At 34.1% G+C, this 18,632-nt stretch overlaps 1 protein-coding gene across 1 annotated transcript; it reads left to right on the forward strand.

Annotated features, from left to right (window-relative positions):
• Window positions 1-3,250: 3,250 nt before the first annotated feature.
• Window positions 3,251-4,657, forward strand: LOC120281274 (UDP-glycosyltransferase 73E1-like). Its single transcript, XM_039288139.1, has 5 exons — window positions 3,251-3,490; window positions 3,611-3,851; window positions 3,916-4,043; window positions 4,096-4,275; window positions 4,436-4,657. The coding sequence occupies exons 1-5, from the start codon at window positions 3,251-3,253 to the stop codon at window positions 4,655-4,657; spliced, it is 1,011 nt and encodes a 336-aa protein (XP_039144073.1).
• The last annotated feature ends 13,975 nt before the right edge of the window (window positions 4,658-18,632 follow it).

An 18,632-nucleotide genomic window follows, 5' to 3' on the forward strand; every position in this document is an offset into this window, starting at 1 on the left:
CAGTGGGCACTGGAAATAAGAAAAAGAAAAGAAGAAGAGAAGAAAGAAAAAACTGAAAAGAGTAGTGTAGCTGGACCCAGGTGAAACTACCATCCGCAATCACGAGGCCAATCCGAGATGCATGGGGAGTAGGCTACTCTCGAACCATATTAGGGTTTGTATCGCAGGAATTGTTCGCGACTCTTGTGCTCATGAAGTTAAGGGAGTGCTTGATCCTTTGAGATGCTTCGGTGAAATTTTTGGTGTTGTAGGTTTGAAGTTATGGAAAACCAAAAAAGAAGCATATTAGCAATTTTAAAGATTACAGCATAAAGGTAAAGCAAGTAACTAAAAAATGTGAATATTTCGTTCTAGCCAAATATTCCAAATGATGACTCTAGAACTAAGGTCCCACAATATCCGTTGGCTAGAATTTAACGAGGGTAGCTAGGATTTCCAGATTCTAGAAACAGATGGCTGGGATAATTGTAACTCGAATATTTGAATAAAGAAGGACTAAATTCGCTCTGATTATTCATATTCGATAAAAAGGTGTTCCATTATTTTCAGAAGCTTGGTGGCAAAGGACACATGTATCTGTGACATTTTGGTTACATTCTTTTTTGAACAGGTTTGAGAGAATTAGAATTTTATCATCCTAAACAAGTTAACAAAATAAAGTGATTTTATTTGGGCAATGGAGTTTTCAGAATTGAGAGTATAGCAAATTGAGCATGCCTCATCTATTAGAAATTTGTAGAAGGACTTAACAGAGAAAGTTCCACTTTTTTCCAGTACCTAGGTGTTGACATCATCTTGGTCGTTAGAGCAGTCAAGAATTAAATTCAAAAGTGGGGGAAAATCTTCTATTATTACATTGTGGAAAAGGTTATTTGCAGTATTCAGGAATTGAGAGAATTGTCTTAGAGATATCTAGGGGTTGGTGCAATCGTTGAAAAGGGTTGACCAGAGGTTTTTGAGAGATTGTCCATCATGCCATCTATCGTAAAAATCAATCACAGCAGCATGAACTTTAAATTAATTTCCCATATAATATTTCACGAAGGCCAAAGGGGGTTTAGCCTAGTAGTTTGGATTCTTTTCACTTCGGGTGAGCTACGAGAGTTTTACCCCACCATGATGTGAAAGGTGAGAGCATATCGTGGTTGAGTGTGTTTTTCATTGGTAAAAGCTAATTAGCTCCCCAAGAGAGCTCCCCACATGTATATATATATATATATATATCTCTTGTGGTGATGGTTTGTCCATCTTCGAAAAAAAATATTCTAAAAAAAAACGATTGAAAACTTTGTGCGTGCGCGCACACACACACATATATATGGAGCCTAGTAATTTAGGGAGATCCGTAAAATAACAATTCTACGGATGTCCCCTGAGGGGCCGTTGGATGATGCTTATCCAACGATCTTGTTCTCCTCCCCATATTTTTCTCTCCGCATCTATCTCTTTTTCTCCGCAATTGAAAAAAAAAAACCAACACCCAACTGTCTTTCATACTTTTGCTTCTTTATTAGCGTTTTTAAAAAACGTTTAGCATATATATATATATATATATAAGACCATTCTACTAAGGATGTTAGTAGATAAAAATTCTACGAATGTGCCTATATCAGCTGCTGGATTTAAATTAATCGAAAGGCTACACATCATCCATTAGTGTGAATACTACAATAAACAATGTTCTGAATAATAAAAGCTGGTGATTGCATCACAACCATTCGATCATCATCTCAATTGTAAACATTTAATCACAAACGTCCAAATTGATTTGCATCCCCTACTCCCCTTCTTTTCACCCAATCTCTCTCTCTCTCTCTCTCTCTCTCTCATTTTTCTATCATTCTCTGCTAGAAAGCCTTTAACAAACGTCCATGAAAAAAATATATAGCCATATAAGATATATATATATATATATATTCATCATCATTGACGCCTCGATTACGGTGTTTTTCTCTTTTTCTTGAGCTATTTCGGTTGTTGGTTTGTTTTATTGTTAGAAGCTCATTATCTCTTGTGATGGCTTGCTGTTTTGGGTTATTATTTATTTTTCAGTTGCTTTTGTTTTTCAGGTTTGTACTCGTTTTTTTTTAATAAAATTATAATTTATCCACTTTTATCATATAATAAAAAAATTTTGACAAAGATTTAGACAACTATTGTTTTTAATAAATATCACCAAATTCCGGTGGAATTTGGAAAACCAACTAGAAAACCAAACACTAATAAATAGCTCTCAAATGAGAAGACCATAAAGCACATGGTATTCATCTTTAAGAAAAATTATTTAGATATCAACAAACCGAAGTCTTCTTTCTTCATACTATAAAAGAAAAAGACTTGTATACAAAAAAAATGCTATTATTTGTTTAAATTTTAATTTAAATAAAATTAATTAATTTTAAAACAAAATTATGCACTCACAGTTTTAAATACTAATTGAATTAACTAATTATTCTCATATCATGTACACATCAGATATCCGTGGCTCAAGATCTGCTCAAGATCTGTTTATATTCGATATAAAAAGCGACTATCATCTATTATTATAACTAATTAAATTTTGATACATAATTTTTTTTAAAATTTTTTTATAATATACACAAATCACTTACTTTGGTTAATTATTAAAAAAAACTTACTTTGGTTAACCACATACTTTTGTGTTGTCTCCCACTCCTGGTGGGGGTGATTTTCAGCCCCGGTTTATTGGTGTTATCTCTGTATTTCCTTTTTTAATGAACATAATTTATCATAAAAGAATTTCTCTCAATCTCTCACATGATAAATGAAAAATTACAATCTATAAATATGACACTGGTCATGAAAGTTACATATTCCAATAATATTATTCTCCACCAAATAAATTCAACTGATTAGGGAAAAATAAACATACTTCCTGCACAGCTGTTGTTAATTTCTTTTAAAGAAATCTCCAGAAAAGATAATTACTCGTCCATTTTATCTCTTTTATCTCTTACATAGATATGCACGCATCTGATATCTATCTATACATATGCGCCATTCGGCAATCCAGAATCATCCTTGCTACGCACTTTGCCAAGTGTCCCAACGATGCTGACTCACTCTTTAACTCCCAAACAAGGTTGCTCCTTTATCTCCTTTTGCGTCACCATTTCGAAGTCCCGTGAAGCACAAGCCTTCCTTTACCCTTCTCCCTATAAAAACCTGTTCATCTCCACCCATATCCTTCATCCTTCCCAACCTCTCCCATCCATCAATCTCCATAGCCATGACCAAACAAACAACCATCATCAGTGACTCCAACAACAACACTGCTCCTCCTCCTCCTCCTCCTCCTCCTTCTCCTCCTTCTCCTCATGTTGTTCTAGTTCCATTAATGGCACAAGGACACATAATCCCCATGCTTGACATGGCACGGCTGCTGGCCGAACGTGGCACCCGCGTCACCTTCATCACAACCCCCAGTGAACGCGTCGCGCATAAAACCCATCATAGTCCGAGTGCACGAGTCCAACCTCCCTATAGACTTCATCGAGCTCCCTTTCCCCTGCACCGAAGCTGGCCTACCCCCGGCTGTGAAAAACTGCGACCTCATCCCTTCTAATGACCTCTTTCCGACCTTCTTTAGCTCACTCCAACTTCTCGCCCTCCCTCTCGAGCAACGCCTCAAAAAAATCTCGTCCCCCGCCCCACCTGCATGATCAACGACATGTTCAACCCGTGGACGGCTAACGTCGCACGTTCACTCAACATTCGTCGCCTCGTCTTTCATGGCCCTTCTTGCATTCACATCTATTGTAGTCATGTTTTTCATCTGCATAAGATTTATGAGACCGTTACTGATGAGTTTGAAGAAATTGCTGTGCCTGGTTTGACTGATTATGATGATGTTGTTGGTCAGAGTTTTTAAGGTTTGTAGAATGCATGCACCAGGTTGGTTCACCTCGCCGGGTTATGAGAAGTTACGTGAGGAGGTTTTACATGCAGAGGAGACGGCTGATGGGGTGGTCATCAACACTTTCGATGATGTCGAGCCTATGTTTGTGGAGGCTTATAAGAAGGTGGTTGGAAAGGATGTTTGGACTGTTGGCCCCATTGTGTTTATATGATAAGGATGATGATTTTAGTGCTAGGATTGTGAGAGGGAACAAGGCTGCAGTGGATCAAGAGAAGTTGTTATGTTGGCTTGATTCTATGGAGGAAAATTCTGTGCTTTATGTCAGTTTTGGGAGTTTGATTCGGATGAATGTCGGGCAGATATTGGAGATTGGGTCAGGACTTGAGGCTTCTGAAGTTCCCTTTCATCTGGGTTATTAAGGATGCAGAGAAGTGTCCGAAGGTTGAGGAGTGGTTGGAAGGGTTTGAGCGGAGGATGAGTTTGAGGAGTTTTGTTATCAAGGGATGGGCCCACAAGCTGTGATACTCTGCATAAGTCTGTTGGTGGTTTTGTTAGTCATTGTGGATGGAACTCAACGTTGAGGCAGCGTCAAATGGTGTGCCAATGATCACTTGGCCGCAGTTTGGAGACCAGTTCTTGAATGAGAGGTTGGTTGTGGAGTTCCTGAGGATTGGGATTGCTATTGGAGTGAAGAAACCAGTGTTTAATTATGGTGAGGATGAGATTCCGGTAAGGAGGGATGATGTGGAGAGGGCTGTGAGGGAGTTTGATGAATGATGGAGAGGTGGCTGAGGAGAGGAGGATAAGGGCTAGAGAGATTAAGGAGAAGGCTATTAAGGCTATGGAAGGAGGAGGTTCTTCTTATGAGAATATAACCAAGCTCGTTGAGTACATGAAACAGGAACCTCGCAAGGTTGTACAAAGAACTAAAGCTTAATAAATTTGTATTTCTAATTTTGTATCTCAGAAACTTTGTATTTCTATTTTTCAGCGACATGTTATATGTCATGCTAGTGTCTTTATTATTTATTTATTTATTTATTTTGGTGGTTCAAATGGAAAATAATTAGACCAAACTTTCTAACACATACGCCCCACCGTTGATGTATATTAGATGCAGTGCATAAATATAGTTCTATTGGATTAATGATCATGAATGAATGAATTTTATGACAGCGCTAGCCTTAGCGTTCTGGAATAATCCGTGGGCAAACAAATGAGTACTAGCAAAACATGAGAAGGATGCATTATGTAAATCTCCACCTTCAAAATGATATGCATCTAATTTATAAAGATTGATGTTGTAATTCTACCGAACTCCCAAATTTTCATTTATTTGAAACATTCAAATTTTTTATCTTGGTACTTAGCAGCTACAGAGAGTTTTTAGGTGAAGCTAGAAGATTCTAACTCGACCATCAGGCGGAGCTTGAGTTTTTGGGACCTCTTGTGGAGGAGTTTGGTGGGACCCCACATACTGAGGAATTGCAGGGTTAAAGCGCGGGCTAGTCTCCTTGTTTTAGAGGGGAGAGGACTGTCTCTTGACCCAACTTTTAGACTTTTTTTTCTTTTCTTTCTTTTCTTTTGGGTTGTTTCTCCTTTCTTGTGGTTGTTTCTGTGACCTCCAAGTTGTTGAAAGTCTTTATTTTTAATTGAAATGGTTTATCCACCTTTTCAAATAAAAATTCTACCGAGTCTAAGACTCCCAAATTTTTCATTTATTTGAAGCATTCAAATTTTTAATATACCACCCATCCTCCGGTTTCGTTTATTTCTTGTTTTGTTGTTTTTTCTTTTGTACTAGTCATTTTTTATTTTAATAAATTATTGATTTATTCATTTTATTAAAAAAAAAATCATATTGTGGTAAAATTGTACGAGTCTAAGCTTGGTTGGGCAAAGATTTATGTGTGCCCCTTTTTTTCATAGGACGCCTACAACCCTTTTCCTAACAATACCATAACGGTCGGTCCTAGACATAAACAATTAAAATCCATATGATTTTTGGGGCTAGTATATATAATTCATTAATTTTTTTAAAATTTTAAAATTTATATTTAAAGTTTTCATTTATTATTATATCAACCACGAATCCATATAAACTGAAAAAACTTTACTGTTGTTTTCTAAAATATGAAGGCCTCTTGGCCTCCCCAATTCATGATTTTTGTAAAAAAAAAAATTATATTTTAAATTTTTATTTATTATTATTTTATTCCTATAATCATATTGATAAAAATCTTAATTGTTTTTTCTTAAATATGAAACCTATCTTGTTTAATTAATTTATAATAATATTAAATTACATAAGCCCTGTAGTCCGTCCATAACTTTCTATTATGTAATTTATTATTTAATAATAATATATATAGTTTTGCTTATGACCCATTATTACTAAGTTTGCCCTGCATACCATAGACCTGGACAACCATTTGTCAGCACCAACCATGCAAGAGGAGGTTCCATTAGTTACTTCCATATTTGGATCCATTCCCGAGGCTTGTCGCCTTCAAATAGAATTGATCGCCACCGACCATAGTGCAATAGAGATGGTGCAAACCTTGTGCTTTGACATAAGGTCGACTCTCCCATCCTGCACACCTCCTTAACCTCATCCTTGCCGGCCAGTGTGAGGAAGACATTATCGTAGAATGGTGTAACTGACCCTCCTAAGTCTAAATTATTTTATAAAGAATTCATCCTCTACTAGATTGTGTCACATAATATAAACAATACATTGAAACAATATCATACCTTTATTCTTCTCTTCTTAAATAAAATAGATAAATCATAATTTATTAAAAAAATTAGTAACATGAGTGCCAGGGATCAATCACAAACCAAGGAGCAATTTGGGAACTAAGCAATAATATGCAGTAAAACAAAATTAACTTCTTTCATTCAACTAATTCGGTTCATGTGCACTCGTATTTTATTCAAAAATTGATCGGATGATTTTATCTTGGTTATCTTCATCGAGGACGAGTCCGTGAGAATTTCGATGATGACATCACCTCGTTTGGAGGAGCTTGGAGTTCTTGGGGTCCACTGATGAGGTTCGGGTGCGACCCGCTCATCGAGGAGGTTCACGCAGCGCGGTCGTAAGATAGGTGTTTAGTTGCTGATGGCCTTGAGGAGGGCCATTGTTCCTCTTCTGCTTTTGTTTTTGTTGTTGATCTCTTGTTGTTTTTTGGTCCGGGTACCTTGTATCCTTTACCACATCTAGTGGTTGGTTGTTACTTTTATTATCACGAGTGGTTTATCCACCTTTTCAACTAATTCTTCATGATTTACTTAAACACTAGTTGATTCTCTTAATGTGAGACAACACAAGCAATAGAAGTTGAAATTCGATGATAAATTGTAGTTTACTAAATATAAAGATGTAGTGGCTCCTTCCTTGTATTATATATCCAAAAAGCTAGCCTGCAATTGAGAGAAGCACTAATTATTTCTGCAGGATGAAAAACACAAGGATCTAAAAAGGAGAAACAATATTTTTTTTTAATAAAGTGGATAAACCACGAATTTTCAGCTTAAATCTCCAAAACATTCATTATTATCTCTCAGCATTTAATTACATAGAAAGCAACACATCTCCACGTCTTAAGATTTTCTGCAAAAAATGAAAGTACAAATACCCCTCATAATTTTTAAACACATGTACCTTATATTAAGGAAATTTTACTAAAGTACCTTCTGGTTTGTCTACTTATCAATACGGGGCTTGTAGTTTGAGTTATAACACTTTAGTACTCTGTCGTCTAAACCGTTTGTAAAAAAAAAAAAAAATACCAAAACGCTTAACTCGGTTAAATCTTACTGACGTGGCATAAAAATGGATATGAATTTACTTTTTACCCTTATTTACATTACTAAAACATGTATTAATAAAAACCAATCAAACCTAGGTATTTGCATAGTATTTAAAAACCATTAAAGTTATAATTGAAGGTAGACTTGAATGATTCGTGAATTAGGAAAAAGCGCTTTAAAGAATGTAAATAAAGGCAAAAAGATAAATTCAGAATTAAATTAAAAAGTTAAGCGTTTTAGCACTTTTTTGCAAATGGTTTAGATTACGAGTGTACTAAAGTGTTACAACTTAAAACCATAAGTATCAAATTATCAAAGAAAGCAAAACTTTTCTTTTATATTATATTTTAAAGCTTCGAGTAGTCACAATTGACTAGTTAACTAATTAAGATGGTAGCACATTACTCAACAAATAAGAAACAGAAACACCATTCGGGAAAAAAAGAACGCATACATAAAAAGATAAAAATATTAAAAAACCAAAAAAAAAAACAAGATAAAGGTAAATGCCAAACTGATGTTAGCTCTTAAGAAATGATTGTTATGAGAAATCAGCCATCTACATTGACACCATCCAAGTGGAGTTATGTCACACCCCGAACCCGGCTCGCCAAACCTGGTGGGCCGACAAACGGCCGCACACCTACAAGGTCAAGACTCAATAGGCGTGTAAGGCCTCAAAACCCAATTCTCAATGCAGTGAGCTATTAAACTCCTGGTCTGAAAAAAAAATTAAGCAACTGATTATGAGCTTAACAGCTTAGTAAGTACCCACTAAAAAATATCAGGATCATAAAAGTTTCAAAATTTCAAAACTCATACAAATATAATAAAATACAAGTTTATCAGAATAAAATTTAGAAGTTAAGTTTTTCAATAAAACATAACTGACCAAAAGTCAAGCATATATGTCCCACAAATAACTATTGCCAAAACAAAATATTAGAGGTCATATGTTTACTCTCAGTGATCCGAGTCAGAATATCAGTGGTCATAAGTTTACCCTCAGTGACCTGAGACAGAATTATCAAAATCCGTTATTCTTCACCGACAGAACGGTGGGAAACTATGATTTCTATTTCACAGATACATGTCGACACGGTCAATGTTTAACTCCCAATGACAGTGTTATTGTAAAGTTAGTTGGGGACTAGAAGTTGTTATGTCAAAATATGTAATGTCCAAACATTTATCAAAACAGAATACATAAATTTGATGATCCCATTTTCAAATAAAAATAATTCTAATTCATTTCCAAAACTAAATACTTACATACGAATTTCAAATAATAAATAAATAAGTAATTCAAAATATAATTTGAAATAATAAGCATTTTTCTCAAAAATTTCAGAAATTCAAAAAGACTAGAATTTTTTAGTATATACATTTAATAGGATTTATATGAGGGATACTTACCTGATTAACGACCAGATTTCTGTTATGGGTCCAGCCCATATTTGCAATATTTCATATTGCTTTTGTTGTTTATGTTGGGCCTTTATGTTGGACTTGTTATGTCTTATTTCTTGGGTCCATTTGGCATTGATATTAGGGTTTCCAAGAGAATTTTCTTTTGGTGATTATATTCTTTGGTTTTGGCTGTACAACATGAAAGAGGCGGACGGCAATCAAAGAAGAAAAGAGAGAGCTTAAGAGAGGTTTGTTATTCCCGGTTTTATATGTGCAGTTTTGATCAACACTACGATCGGAGGTGCTCCCGTGGTCCGATTTTGCTCAAATTTGGCCAGCTTATTCCTGACAAGAAGGGCTTCATTTTGAACGGTCGGATCGTCCTCAGGTGCTCCGGTTTGGTCAGAAACACAGCTTTAACAAACCAGCAGTTTTTGGGTGATTTCTACACTTTTTTGCTCTATCTTGATCTCTTATTGTTCTTGAAAATTGTTGGTGGGTTGTGAATCCTTTGTTGACTGATTTGGGGTTCTTTTGCCCTCAATTTATCAATAAGAGAAGTAAAGGGTGGACTCCTTGAACGGTCTCGTGGTTTTTATCCTTCACATCGAAGGGGTTTTCCACGTATAAATTGGTGTGTGCTGTTTGTGATTTATTATGGGTTGATTGTATTGTTTAATTGGTTGGTTGTCTTGATTGTTTGACTTTGTGAGTGTCATAGAGACCTCTGGCGATCTTTACAATTTCGAATTCTTTCACCAATCAAGTTTTCTTGGAAAGTCTTATATTTGGGAATAACCCATCAGAATTTCAAGTAAATCAAATTCTAAAATTCACACGAATGCAAAAATATATTCAAGACATTAACAAAACCACCAAGATCGAGACTAATAACCAATTCCCCTACTAACCTTAAGATTGAAATCAACATAGCTTTGCAAATTCTAACACAAATCAGAAATTTCAATCTTCTACAAAAACTAGACATCTACAACTATAATATATCCAAATCTCATAATGATTTAAGATCTACAGAATTTAAGCAATCACTTTTAAAAATCATAAATATGTAAACCAACAATTTCAGACATGCCCTTTTTAATAAAATATATCTCACAATGTATAACTTCAAATAAGATTAAACTTTAGGAGCATATAATTAACTCGAAATTGAACAACTTCCTTATTAAACATGAGCCCTGATTCAACATCTAAGATACTCAAATTTTCTGATCAAAATTCATGCTTCCTGCAGAAATGCCATTGAGCACAGCTATAGAAATCTGATCATATCTCACAAATTACATGGCTAAAAATTCTGAAATTTGGCAGAGTCAAAGATAAAACCATCATATATAACTTTCTTATATAAATCTAAATCTAATTCAAAACTTATAATCATGAAATTAATTAAAAACTGTTCAAGGGCTGTACAAAAATCCTGTCCGCGCCACATGCGTCTAAAACTTATAATTTATAGGATACTCATGTAAAAGTTCTGAAATTCTGCAGATATTTATCCAACATCGAACTCTACAAGTTTCTTATTCGACTCTCCTCCAAATTCGCCCTCTAAGACCTCTAACATCAAAGAGGAGTATATGCTATGCTAATATGAATTTTTGAATCTTATCCTCAAATTAAATCAAATCAACATCCTCACCAAACTCGAGACCCTAACTAGTATCATGCCACGACAATCATAAGAAAGAGTATCAAAAAAATAAATCAGAACCTTATCTCAATAATAATAGTGAAACGAAACCCTGACGATGAGACCCTTCTCCTGTCCTCGTCGTCAACACCACCCGCAAATAGGGAGAAAAAGAGATGAGGCAAGGTCTCTCTCTTTTTTTTTTCTCTAAATGGCGATCTAAAACCGAAGGAAGTGAAGAGACGGCTATGGTTTCAAAACTAAAAACAAAATCAATGGTTAAAATTAAAAATAAAAGCAACGGCTAGGATTTTAATTAAGGGGTGGGGCTCACAAGTTATAACCAATATTCTTAATCCAAGTTTAATTATATGTTTAGAGACTATGTTTAACAATAGCAGTGGAGTCCTTCAGTTCGTTTCTCTACATCGAGGGCTGCAAAGAATCAAAGAAGGAATATTTAATCAAACCTAATAATAATCAATATTAAATGTGGGAAATAATTAAGCTCAAAAACATGGACATTGAGTTCAAGCCAAATACTCTAAATAATAGTCTAAATCGGAAGTCCCGGCTAATATGATATTACTACCTCCATGAATGCAAAGCTTCGTAAAGAGAAGCAAATATATAGGGAGGGTGAAAATGTAAAATGAAGTGATTCCTAATTTGGCAAGCATAAAAGGCATTTGAACAAATGATGTACTAATTCTATGTTCAAAAACAAAGCATATAGGTTAATTAGCTAACTATTGTAATATCTCTTAGCAAGATTTATTATTATTTTTTTAAGGTGAGGATTTTATTATGTAATGCAAGCTAATTAAAAAGTTTGATAATTCAATGGACAGTTGCTCTTCCAAAAAGAGTCACATAGCTATGATTTCAGCTACCTGTATTTAAAAAACAGTAAAAAAAATAAACCCGAAAAGTTTCAATTACTCCCAATGGTCCATGATGTGAGTCAATGGAAAAAGATACGTAGAAGGCCGCAAGCAAATCATTGAGTGGTAGCAGAAGGAGAATGATAGTGTTGAACAAATAAAGAAGGCATGAAGTATACGCCACCTATGGAAGTTAATGGGAAAGAGGTAGCCAAGAAGAAGAGTTCTAGCCATAAGTCCATCGGAGCATCGCCATTATGACAGTAATGGGATGTAGAAGAATCCATCCTTAATAATGGGGATCATTTAAAGAAGAAATTAAAGGCTAGTGGCCAATGAAAAGATAACTATTTAAAAAACTTACATTTATTTCAAGGGAGAGAATTAAGTTCCCCACAATCTCCCTTGTGATGGTAATGAAATTTGATAATTTAATGCAAATGGTGCCCTTAACTAGAAGAGAATCTTTTATCACCATTTACAAAGGGCAACCTCTCTCTTTGGCTCAATTTACATTATTTTTATATCTTTTATGAGTGATTATCGGTATATTTTTTTGCATAATTAAAAGAAAAGAGAAATACAAAAGTCACCAATGGTAAAGTACATTTAAAAAAAAAATACAACATAAAAAGGGGAGCAAAATGAACTTTTCATGTGTTATAAAATTAATTCAATGCAAAATGAACTTTTCCCATTTAATTTTTTCTTTAGGAGGTTAGCAAAAAATTTTCAAAACAAAAAAAGTCTTGAATCTTTTGCATGTGCTTGTGTTGGTACTCTATTTCCAAATAAATATAAAAGAATGTCCACCACCAAAGTGGTCCCTACATTCTTGACTGGCAAATATTCAGGCAGCCATTGTTGACAAAACATACGCCATCTGTTAGCACTGGGGGTCCGTTTGGTTAGAGAGAATGGAAATATGGGGATGGGGATGGGGAAAGGGAAGGGATGGAAATATAAATAGGAAAAGGGGATTGGGGATGGGAACAAAAGTAATGTTTGGTTGGAGGGGGTGGGAATAGGAATAGGATAGAGAATAGGAGAAAATTTTAGTAAAATTACTTTTTTACCCTTTAATATTTTAATTAAATAATATATCTTGTAAAAGAAACAATTATTATTAAATAAAGCTCAATTTCATAAAAAAATAAATGAGTTATTCATTTTCTAAAATAAATTTTTAAATTTATACATTTTAATTGATGAATACAATTTAATTGTTTTTTATTTAAAATAAATAAATGTTCAAATTTAATTATTTTTAAATCACTAAAATATAAATAATTCTAATATTTTAAAAATAAATACAATGTATAACATGTCATTTCTTAATTTTTCATCCAATACGATGTAAATACTGATATAAATATAATGTATAAATACTGATGTAAATTATTAAAATTTAAAATAAAATATAATATTATAAAGGGTAAAAAGGTAATTACATCGTCAAGGCATGCTCAATCCCCCAAAAATGAGGGGATGAGCATGAAGAGGATGAGGGGCATACAATCCCCCCTCAATCCCTTCCCATATCCCTAGGTGCATGCCCAAACATGGGCATGCACATGCCACAAGGATTGATCCCCAATCCTTGGGGATCAATCCTTGAATCCAAACATGCCCTGGAATCTTGAAAACCGGCATCGTCCCCATCTCTAGAAGACTATAAAATCAAATACGAATAGCTTTAAAGGAAAAAAAATAGAATGGCCTTTAAAAGTGGTTTATCCCACTTTAAAAAAATATGTTTAAAAAGATTATTGAGATCGGTCAATGCCATAATACTAATTTTGAAACAGATCTAATGTCTTTCAAATATTTTTAATAATTCCAATCCTAAATAAATTCTTTACAAGGCCATGGAGATATTCTTTAAAAAAAAAAATTTTGAATAAAACCACATATTGTGGTGCCTGTTCACATTCTATTTTTAAGGATTAATCGTATGTTTTTTGTCTCGGTTCTCGGCAGTCACGATGGTCTTAAAAGAGAATGTTGAGGAGTCTATGTCGATTGTTTGGTGAAAGCTTGGAGTTTTTAGTCTCTCGTGCGGAGGAGATTGCTAGGGTGCCATCTTCCGAGGAGGTTATTGATCATGGCACAAGCTAGAGGGTCTCTTGGAGATACTTAGTGGAGCCTTTTTGGTCACCTTTCTTTGTGTTTTTGTAGTTCGTCGATCCATGCTAGTGGGTTTTCGTTTATCCGTTGTTTGTCTTCCACTAGTCTCGTGGTGACTTTTTTGTATGTCTTTCTCCGGGTTTAATATATGTGGTTTTATCCACTTTTTTCAAAAACATATAAAGATTCAATGAAACAATTACATAGATTGTATTCTCTCAAATCAAAAGTTGCCCCATAACCTTTTTTTATTTTTTTATCATCTAAATTCGGAAATGATAAAACTAGAAACTCCTTTTCTAAACCTTCAAAGAAAAAGTACAAAAAAGACTCTTGTGGTTTCCGAAATTTGTTTATTGGCTCAAGGAAAAGTCCTGGATCCGATGGTCTTAATGTGGAATTTTATATGTTTTATTGGAATCTAATTGGTGATCATTTTTTTTTTACACTGCTAAAATTCATGTTTCCTGCGATAGAACATATGTTTAGAGATGGCAATTTATACCCCTACCGACGGGTATAGCACGTGCAGATGCCCTGTCAAAGAGGGGTATTACCCTCTTTGACCCGGATGCACTGCACAGAAATGCTAGATTAATTTTTTGAGTGGATGCAGGGTCGGGTGAGGGTATGCCCCTACCCCACCCGCACCTTTACCCGATGAAGAGTGCAGGTAAAACCCGTGCCGATGACCCTTACCCTCTCATATATATATATATATATATATATATATAATTTTTTTTATTAAACTAAACATTTACTCTACAATTTACTCAATATCTATTTTTCATGGTGATTAATTTGAAAATAATACTTCAAATTTTTTCTTAATATATTATTTTAAATTTTATTTAATTTCTATATTTATATTTGATAATATAATCAAAATTGAATTTTAGATATATATTAAGAATCATAATTAAATTAAAAAATAAACAAATATAAAAAAATATTGTTATAATAATTTATTCTATAAATTATAAGAACATCCCTCGAAAAAATAAGATACTAATAAAAATCAATTGGATATAACTTACTGAGAATTACTTATAATGTTTTTTTATATTCAAAATCTTATTAGATATTTATAAAATTTGAAGATATATAAAATATAAATAGTAGATATATGAAAAAATTTAAAAACAAAAAACCAAGATAGTTAAAACATGAACAAAACAAAAAGGTAGAGTTACCATTGAGTCCTAAATAGATGTCATTTTTATGTGATTATATAATTTAAGATAAACAAATATATATCAACTTGTAATGTTCAATTTATGGACATGTGTTTAAAGATTGTAATATAATGTATAATTAATTTATTTTTATTATTATTTAAATTTAATTCGATAATTTGAACAACGGGTAAACGGGTACCCTGCGGGCATACCCGTACCTTGTGGATAAGGGTAAGGGTATGATTTTTTTTTTACCCTGAAGGGTACGGGTAAAGGTACGGGTATAGGGTAGGGGTTACGGTACGGATAAGGGTTTTGGCATACCCTACCCGTTGCCATCCCTACATATGTTGCTTTGATTCATAAAAAAGATAATCCAATTTTCGTTACGGATTTTTGTCCGATTTCACTCTGTAATGTCTTTTAAAAAATTATTGCAAAAAATTTTGGCCAACCGTTTATGATTTGTGATTTATGAGCTAGTGGATCCTGAGCAAAAAGGGTGCGTGGCGATTATGATAACATAATTGCAGCCTAGAAAATATCTCATAGCTTGGAATTTGATTCCTCTGTCATCCCTAGGATTTTAAAAACTGATGTCGAGAAAGCTTTTGACACAATCTAGTGGCTAGCTATTCTTGCTACCCTCCGGAGAATGCATTTCCTTGAGTGTTGGATAGAATGGATCCATGCTTCTCTGTCCTTTGCCTCCCTTTTTCTTGTATTCTTAATGACCACCATTCCTCCCGGTTTCCACAGTAGGAGGGAGTCGTACAAGGAGATCCACTCTCCCCTTTGTTCTTTCATCTGACCTCCCATACTCCCTATGCTATTTTGAATAAAGCTCTGTCTCTTAATCTAGTTCCTGGTTTTAATTCAAATCTTCCAAGAGAATTTAACCATTTGATGTTCGTTGATGATCTCATTCTAATCACTATGACTTCTAGGAAAACCACTAGAAACTACCTTCTTTGCCTTAATCTTTATCAAAAGCTTACGGGTTAAAAGCCAAACCTCCTTAAATATGCTATTTTTCTTCCCTCTTGGTGTAATAGCAAGGTTTCCAAAGTCATTTCCAGGATTATGGGCATCAAGTTAAGTCAATTCCCGTTCACCTGTCTTGGTATTCCCATTTCTCCTAGAAGACTCTTAGTCAGCTAGCTAAATTTCCTTCCCAAAAGAATTAAGTCTGTTATTTACTCCTCGAACCAATCTTCCATTTCAACTACCGACTGCACTGTCCTCGTCAAATGCACTATTTTTGCAATCCCAAATTATCTTCGTTTTGTTATGAATCCACCCAATACCATTCTGGATGCTATTTATAAACTTGCTCAGGATTTTCTCTGGGGGAGAAATGGCAATAGTAGTAGTTTCCACTCGGCTAGTTGGACTCTTACTACACTTAATAAAATAAAGGGAGAGCTAGGAATTAAAAATCTCAGATATGTCAAACACTCCCTTATGGCTAAAAATATTTTTCCTATTCTTAACTCTAAAAACAAAATTTGTATTAATATTTTCAAAGACAAGTACAGATTTTGGAATCCTTCAACTAACGATAAACCTTATCTCTCTTTTTGGATTTTTAAATCAATTTGCAATTAAGCTAATTTCCTCATACCTAACTTTAAAATTCTTTATGCCAATCCTTCTTGTTTGGACTGGTTGAAAGATCCTTGCATTATGGATCTCCCTATCACCCATAAACCTACCATTCTAAACATGGATCTTTCTTTTTGAAGATTTTGCATTTCAATGATCCTCTTGATGGCAATGATTTTTCACTTTACTTCTCTGAAAATTCTTTTTGGAAAAATTTGGATTTGGAGAGGATAAATAATATCAAAATTGATTCTACTTGATGATAGCCTTTGGGTTTGGGGCCCCTTCCACACTCAAGACTACCATTTTTAGCTTCTGTTTATGACTTTTATTAACTACAATGGTAGTGATTTTTGAGTCTTTGAAAGGTTGGAACTCCATTTGGAAATTGTGTTATGCCTCATATCAAGACCTTCATTTGGAAATTAGCTCATGGAAAGTTAACCACGGGGGCTTTGCTCTACTCTTTAAATATTGGGCCTTTTGTTCTTTCTCCCTTCTGTGGGTTGGAAAAAGAAATAGCTGAGCATCTTATTTGGAAGTGCAATAAGATTAGGCATTGTTGGTTTTACAATTTTTCTCCATGATTAACATGATGCCTAGTGATACAAATTTTCATCACACTGGAAAGTGGTTGACTTACAATTTTAACTCAAGTGTAGGGGGCTCTTAGGCTAAAGCTCTTATTACTATTGTGGCATGGCTTATTTGGAAAAAAAGATGCAATTTTATCTTCAAAAAAAACAAAAAACAGACTTGATTCTATTACTTCTAAAGTTGAAGCTTACTGTGCTGATTTTTTCAGAGCATCGGGGAAAATCTACATGGAATTCGTTAAAGCTTTTAGGGACCGTTTGGTTCGCGGTAATGTGAAAATATTACCACCTGTTACGTGTTAATCTTTTCAGATTACCACGTTTGAATTAGTCACAGTGATAATATTGATGGTAATCTGTAATTACCAACCTTGGAAGATTACTAAAAAATTTGGTAATCCCATTACCACCAAAATACCTGGCTATGTTGGATTACCAAGTAGGTGGTAATCTAAATATTTTTTGGATAAATATGCTCTTTGTTTAAAAATAATAATTTTCATACTTTATTCGTTGGATAAAAAAATTTAATTTGAATAACATTATTTTGGGAATATGTTGAACTTTCGAAAAATTTAATCAAAAATTTTATTTACTTTAAATTTAAATGTGCACAAAATGGAGTGAACACAAGGGTATTTTTGGGAAATTTAGAACGTTACCAAGTTGATTACTATATAATATGAGTTTCCAACCAAACATGGTTATTATAAATTACTACAACATTCACGGGCATATAATATTCACGATCTCATTACCACGGTAATCTCATTACGTGGTAATATATCATTACTACAAACAAAACGGCCCATTACTCACTTAGATTATATTCATGTCTTCATAGATGCTTCATGGCACCTTACAACTACTAAATCCGGTCTTGGTTTTTATAATCATATCTAACTCTCGGTTTAATTTTACTGGGTTCGATTAATGGGAGCTAGTCATTCTTCTTCGGGTGAGCCTTAAGATTGATGCTACTGCTTTCAAGCCCCTCAAATTTCCAAAGATAGAGGATAGAACCCAGACAAAATATATTGTGACTACCCAGGTGTTGCCCAACTGGTTCAGAAGCTCTATCCCTGCATTTCCTAGAGATTTTATCCTGGCATCCAACCTTTAAAACAACTGATGGAATCCTTGCCAAACATCTCAATTGTCACCATCCCAAGAGAAGACAATAGTATTGCAGATGAATTAGATAATCATGGAAGACTCAACCAGCAGCTCTTTCTTTAGTTCCGAGGATTGGACAGTCCAAATTGGCTTGAAGACTTATGTACTCGGAGAAATCTCCACTTTTAATTGTTGTTTTGTTGTCTTTGTTTTTTTTATTATTAAAGTGGATAAACTACAAATTTATTGAAAAATAAGAATAACAAGTACAACAAAAACAACATAAAAGAAACTTGCAACAATAGACCAAGAAACCAAAGAGGAGAATTCGCCACCAGAGGTAATAAACTCTTAACAGGAAATGGA

This window comes from Dioscorea cayenensis, chromosome 17, assembly GCF_009730915.1.
Source record: "Dioscorea cayenensis subsp. rotundata cultivar TDr96_F1 chromosome 17, TDr96_F1_v2_PseudoChromosome.rev07_lg8_w22 25.fasta, whole genome shotgun sequence".
In the NCBI taxonomy this organism is placed as follows: Eukaryota; Viridiplantae; Streptophyta; class Magnoliopsida; order Dioscoreales; family Dioscoreaceae; genus Dioscorea; species Dioscorea cayenensis.

Coding starts and splice junctions, on each gene's coding strand:
- LOC120281274 (XM_039288139.1), top strand. CDS start 3,251: ATGACCAAACAAACAACCATCATCAGTGACTCCAACAACAACACTGCT. Junction 3,491..3,610: donor ATCATAGTCCGAGTGCACGA/GTCCAACCTCCC, acceptor GACCTTCTTTAG/CTCACTCCAACTTCTCGCCC. Junction 4,276..4,435: donor CAGGACTTGAGGCTTCTGAA/GTTCCCTTTCAT, acceptor TGGTTTTGTTAG/TCATTGTGGATGGAACTCAA.